The 6,000-nt window shown below is 44.5% G+C and overlaps 1 protein-coding gene across 4 annotated transcripts in view; it reads left to right on the plus strand.

Annotated features, from left to right (window-relative positions):
* ttc28 (tetratricopeptide repeat domain 28) overlaps nucleotides 1-5,510 on the plus strand; it is a 199,615-nt gene extending 194,105 nt beyond the window's left edge. For 3 of the 4 annotated variants that reach the window (XM_058411492.1, XM_058411494.1, XM_058411496.1), the window contains 8 exons: nucleotides 169-416; nucleotides 508-632; nucleotides 922-1,153; nucleotides 2,334-2,410; nucleotides 2,577-2,600; nucleotides 2,769-2,898; nucleotides 3,070-3,177; nucleotides 3,290-5,510. In XM_058411492.1, coding sequence (XP_058267475.1) covers nucleotides 169-416; nucleotides 508-632; nucleotides 922-1,153; nucleotides 2,334-2,410; nucleotides 2,577-2,600; nucleotides 2,769-2,898; nucleotides 3,070-3,177; nucleotides 3,290-4,797 — 2,452 coding nt within the window. In that variant the 3' untranslated portion in view covers nucleotides 4,798-5,510. The remainder of the gene's footprint in view (nucleotides 1-168; nucleotides 417-507; nucleotides 633-921; nucleotides 1,154-2,333; nucleotides 2,411-2,576; nucleotides 2,601-2,768; nucleotides 2,899-3,069; nucleotides 3,178-3,289) is intronic. The other variant, XM_058411493.1, reaches the window with a different exon arrangement.
* Nucleotides 5,511-6,000: the final 490 nt, after the last annotated feature.

The raw sequence follows: 6,000 nt of genomic DNA on the forward strand, positions 1-6,000 counted from the left end.
CCCATACGCTACATACACAGTTTGTGTTAAACTGGCCATGCTCTGCTTCCCATCTTCTCAGTAGAGTTACAGACAATTTACCTTTGCCTTGAGCTGTATCAGCTAACGGCCTTACTCTGAAGCTAATGCTAGTGTTGCTAACACTGTGCCGTGTTTCGATCTGTCCAGTTCTTACCAGGAATCAGACAGCAAGGTGACAGCAGACGGAGTGGTGGGACTCACCCGAGCCTTTTTAGCCGCTGGCGCTCAGTGTGTGCTGGTGTCTTTATGGCCTGTGCCTGTAGCTGCATCCAAAATGTTCGTCCACGCATTCTACACAGCCCTGCTGAATGGAACAAAGGCCAGCGCAGCCCTCGCCGATGCCATGAAAACGCTTCAGGGCAGCAAGCAGTTCTCTCATCCTTCCAACTGGGCAGGTTAGGCCAGGATTTTAAACACACAGTGCCATGCTGATGATCATTTTTAAAGCTGATTTTATAGCTCATCTCTTTTTGCATGTTATACTAGGCTTCATGCTGATTGGCAGTGATGTGAAGCTGAACAGTCCCTCATCTCTGATTAGCCAAGCCCTGGCTGAGATTCTGCAGTATCCAGACAAAGCCAGAGATGCCCTGAGGGTCCTGCTGCATCTTGTGAGAGACGCACAAAGCATCATAGCGTTAGAATGTGCTGTGAATCATAAAATCACAGCTTGAACATTACAGCCACGAGAACTGTTTATTTTTGTTCCATGCGAGCTGCACGAGCCAAAGTGTAGCTGTTTATTTTAGACACTCCAGTTCAAAAAACCCCAGTCCTCCTTTCTGTCATCTGATTGAAGTTATGCTTAAACATTCAGTTCAAAAATCACCTAGCAGAAGAGATTTGAACAACTGTAAATTAGTTAATATTATGAATTTACCAGTTCCTCTTCACCCCCAGGTCGAGAAATCACTGCAGCGTATTCAGAGCGGTCAGCGTAACTCCATGTACACGTCTCAGCAGAGCGTGGAGAACAAGGTGGGGGGCGTCCCAGGCTGGCAGGCTCTGCTCAGTGCAGTGGGTTTTAGATTGGATTCGGGTGGTGCCGGCCTCCCCGCTGCTGTTTTCTTTCCCATGGCAGATCCCGGAGACCGACTCCAACAGTGCAGCGCCACCCTGCAATCACTGCTAGGTACACTGGTTCATCACAAACTTTAATTAGCCACATTGAGTCAAGTGACGTCTATGTATAAAGCATAAATGTTGACTAGAATGTTGTACAGAAATTAAAATGCATTTACATTTGCATGACTCCTGACAACGTACATATTAGAGTAATACACAAAAAGCACCTTTTTTATGCTTAGCACACCTAATTCAGACAATTATTTCATCATTCACAGACTTGTGTAAGGCTAGTTTTCATTTCAAGTGCCTGGCTCAAAGACCCTCTGGAAGTCTTAAGATTAGAACTTGCAACCATCCGGTCATTAATACAGAATTTACAATTGCATTTACATTTACAGCATTTGGTGGACGCCCTTATCCAGAGCAACGTACAAAATGCTTTGAAGTCTCCAACAATGAATACATTAATACACTGGGACACAGACTAAGGAAACCATTAGTCTAAAAACTCTGTTGGGAGGATATATAGCATTATTATATATACTGTTTGGATATCTAGAGGTTCATTCCACCACATAGGTGCCAAAACGGAGAAGAGTCTCGATGAGTACCTACCACGTATCATGAGAGATAGTGGGAACAGTCGAGCAGTGCTAGTAATCACTATGCTGCCCCTGAACACATCAGTCAGTCATCTGTGTGATGGGGGAAAAAATCTAGATAGTTTGAATTGGATTTGATGTGGATTTTTCTCATTCTAAACATGGCTTCCACAAACATCAGCCTTTTCCTGATGATCTAGCCACATACAGCAGAGGGCATGTTTTTAAATAATGTTAAGTTGCATAAATAGCAAGGTATGTGCCATCATCTGCTCACATCAAGTCATACTGATATATAAAAGCATGTTTGTGCAGTGAGGATTTAATCAGGAAAACAAAATCTAGAATTTAATTATCTAAATACATGAAACTCTAAAGATGAATGATGAAATGTGTAGAACAGAATCACACAACAAATCTCCAAACACTATATAGACACAGACTAGGCAATGTCATTACTACATCACTGACTTATTTTATGTCCATAAAAGTGGAATCCTGACAGACACAGACACATGCAGAGATATGTTTGTAACTTGAATACGCTTCGATATTTACATCCCAGTCACCTGACCTTTTTGTGGTGAAAGAGCCACAGGGAGGAAAGAAATCACAATGCGCTCTGGTCCTGTGTGTCCTCAGGTCTTCCCCCTCCTGCTCTCCAGGCCCTCTGTAAACTCATCACAGCTTCTGAGACCGGCGAGCAGCTCATCAGCAGGGTGAGACATTTTACACAACATACATGGCTCCATATATTTGAAGCTTAAACTTATGCATCCTGAGCAGTATTTTCAGTCCTGCATGCATATTGTGCAGTCACTAATGCTTGCGTCACATGCCATTAAATCCTGTCTTCTTCTCTTTTTCTTAACCTGCCATTTGAAGGCTGTTAAAAATGTAGTTGGAATGGTAAGTGCTTTCCATAATTGCACTCAGCTCACTTGACCTGCTTTTCTAAACATACCTAATAATGAAGCTAGTTCTGCCTTAAATTCGTGTTCTCATTTCTGATCAGTTATGATAAGGTTAATGAGAGCCTCTTCTAAACATACATTTGTTGCAAATCTTTCTCGGCAGCTTCACCAGGTTCTGGTCCAACTGCAGTCTGGAGAAAAGGAGCAGGATTTCTCCCTGGCCCCTATCCAGGTGTCCATCAGTGTGCAGCTCTGGAGGCTGCCTGGCTGTCATGAATTCTTGGCTGCTCTGGGTAAGTGCTAAAGCAGACTCAACATGCTGTCTGAAGTATGTGAGGTTATGCTGTTGTAGATTTATCAGGTTACATTCTGTATCATGTGTTGCTTTCCAAGTATGGATTTTGGAGCCTCTCTGTCTCTTTCCCAAATGCTTTATCTCTTTTTTTTCTATCTGTCTCTCCTAGGATTTGACCTGTGTGAGGTTGGTCAGGAGGAAGTGGTGCTAAAGACTGGGAAACAAGCGAACCGCCGCACTATGCACTTTGCCCTGCAGTCTCTGCTGGCTCTGTTTGGTAAGACTCATCATCTGCTTATTTATCTGTATGATAAAAGCATGCGTATCCCATTGATTGCCTATTGCAAGCAAGTAGCTAAATAGAAATGTCTGCTTCTAATTTTTTTTAGATTCCACTGAGCTTCCTAAGCGTCTGAGCTTGGACAGTTCCTCATCCCTGGAGTCTCTAGCTTCAGCTCAGTCTGTGTGCCAGCAGCTGCCTGTGGGCTACGCCAATCCTCCCTTCTCTCCTCCATGCCCTGACAGCCTGGCATCAGATGCCATTTCTGTCTACAGCCTGAGCTCCATTGCCTCATCCATGAGCTTCCTGCCACGGCCCGATGGATCATCAGATGTCACCGGACAGCGTCAACGCCATGCTAGCCTGTTCACCCCGCAGCGGCACTCGGCTGTTCCACGTAGTCGCTCTTCGCCGCATGGTGCGGCCCGTGGGCACGATGATGACGAGTACCAAGGCTTTAGCATTATCAGCAGTGAACCACTAGGCACCCACTGCGACACACTCCCCCGACCAGCTGGGCATCAGCGTGGCAATGGCCGTGGGGGAGCAGGTAGAGGGTACGTGTCATCCGTGTCATGCAGAGGCAGTGTCAGCACCCCAACATCACCTGTGAAGACAGCTAGCCTGATACCCAGTGCTAACTCACCCTTCCAGAAGACAGGCAAAGCAGGCAACTCGGACACTGGAGAGTCCGATCAGTCCAGCACAGAGACAGACAGCACAGTGAAATCGCAGGAGGAACACCCACCTGCAAATGCCGCACCTCTCGATCCACAGGAGCTGGCGCAAAAGATCCTAGAGGAGACACAGAGCCACATGCGGGCAGTGGAGACACTCCAGAGGGGTAGCGTTTCAGGGCCTGGTGATGCCCCAACGCCAACTGGAGGCTCCGCCTTCCGCTGTTCAGAGACCAGTGCTTTCAGTCGACCCAGTAGTAGAGCTAGCATCAAATCACAGAAGCTCCAGAAGATCAGCTCGGGTTATAACAGTCCCGCCATGTCAGAGACATCGCTGAAGGACAGCAGTCAGCCATCGCCCACCTCCGACAGCCTTCACGCCCAGTTCAAACTTAAATACCCCAGCTCACCTTACAGTGGGCACATTTCACCCAGCTCAGGCCACCAGTCGCCGGCAGGCAGCGCACCTTCCCCCGCCCTGTCTTATTCCTCCACCGGCTCCACACGTTCCAGCCCAGGTGACCTTGACCGCCTCAAACTGGCTGCCATTGATGAGAAAGTGCAAGCTATTCACAATCTAAAGACTTTTTGGGCCAGTGCCGCTCAGCAGCAGCAGTCTGGACCAATGAGGGCCTTCCATGGTGGAGCAAAATTGAGTGCTTCCCAAAGGGATGTTCTAGGCCTTCTTAATCTGTCCCCCCGCCATGGCAAAGGTCACAGCCTGCCCAGCCATGAATTTCAAGACATGGGACTTCAGTCGATGGAGCCCAGCTCTAAAAACCCACCCAATGGCCATCGGAAGATGGAGCCAAAAAGAGTTGCCCCCTCTCCCACGGCTTCCACAGGGAGTAGCCCTGGTTCCCATACCATCAGACTGCCCACAGGGAATGGGTATAAATTTCTTTCCCCTGGGAGATTCTTTCCCTCATCTAAATGCTGAAAGTTCTCTCCTACATAAGTTTTTTTCCTGAAATGGTAGATGTGGAATATTTGGATGCGTGCCATTCCTTTGGAAACAGTAGAAATGATAGCGCAAGGTTTTGATTCAGATACGAGCCTCATTTTATCCACTGTGTCAGACTGACCAGAGAGCATATAATCCTTATGCTTCCACCTACACTGTAAAAGAACCATTGATATATGCAGACTGACCAGAGAACTGACGTGTCAGGGAAAAAAAGGAAAAGATTATACCAAAATGGTATTAGTACAAAAGACGCTTGCTGTTTGTGTTAGTGAAGGACCACATGGCTTTGACTGGTTTGTTTCATTTGATTTTTGGTTTTCATTTTTAATATAATTATTGTTATTGTTATTATTATGGATTGTAATTGTTATTACAGTTATTTTTTGTAAATTAAAACAAGTGTTTTGCAATCAGTATTATACATTTTTATATTATTAAAGAGACACACCATGCACAAAAAAAGATGGACAAACATTTTCATATTTTTATTGAAATGAAAAAAAAAAAGAAAAATGCATCTGACCTGACATCTATGTGAATTGAGTGTCAGTATTAAAGCATGGGTTCTCTTGCTCTTCAGTGATTCGATGTCTTTTTAACAGAAAAAAAAGATTTTGCATATGTTCTCATCCAGAAATATTTCAGTCATTTCTCAGTAAAAAAAAAAAGTCTCAATAAAAGGGTTTAATTTACTTGCTTGGAGTTTTACTCTTTCTTTTTTTGCTCATGCATATTCTAAGATTGATGCTCTTAAACTGATATAGGTATGTTGTCAAATGAACCTACACCCTAATTGCAGTGCATTTTGTAGGACCAAAATTACTGAATGTAGTCCATCATTTGCTGTGTCATCATTTTGTCAGCTGTCTTCAACCCTGTACTAAATGCTCCACCACAAGATTAACACTGACCCAATATTATTGTGGGGATAATTCACAGCACAGCACCTGTGAGCCCTGAGCATAGAGATGGAAGTGTGTGGTACACTGGTATGAGTTTATCTGGCACAATTCTTTTACCACATTTAAAAAAGAAATGTACCTTCACCTTGTGTGGATATCTGAGAATTACTCTCAATGTCCACTTTTATAGGAATATTTGTACACATGCTGATCCAATCAGACAATGTATAAATTCATGTAGCTACAAACCAAGAGCTTCAATTAATTTTCACAT

Source organism: Hemibagrus wyckioides, linkage group LG16 (genome assembly GCF_019097595.1).
Source record: "Hemibagrus wyckioides isolate EC202008001 linkage group LG16, SWU_Hwy_1.0, whole genome shotgun sequence".
NCBI classification, from domain to species: Eukaryota; Metazoa; Chordata; class Actinopteri; order Siluriformes; family Bagridae; genus Hemibagrus; species Hemibagrus wyckioides.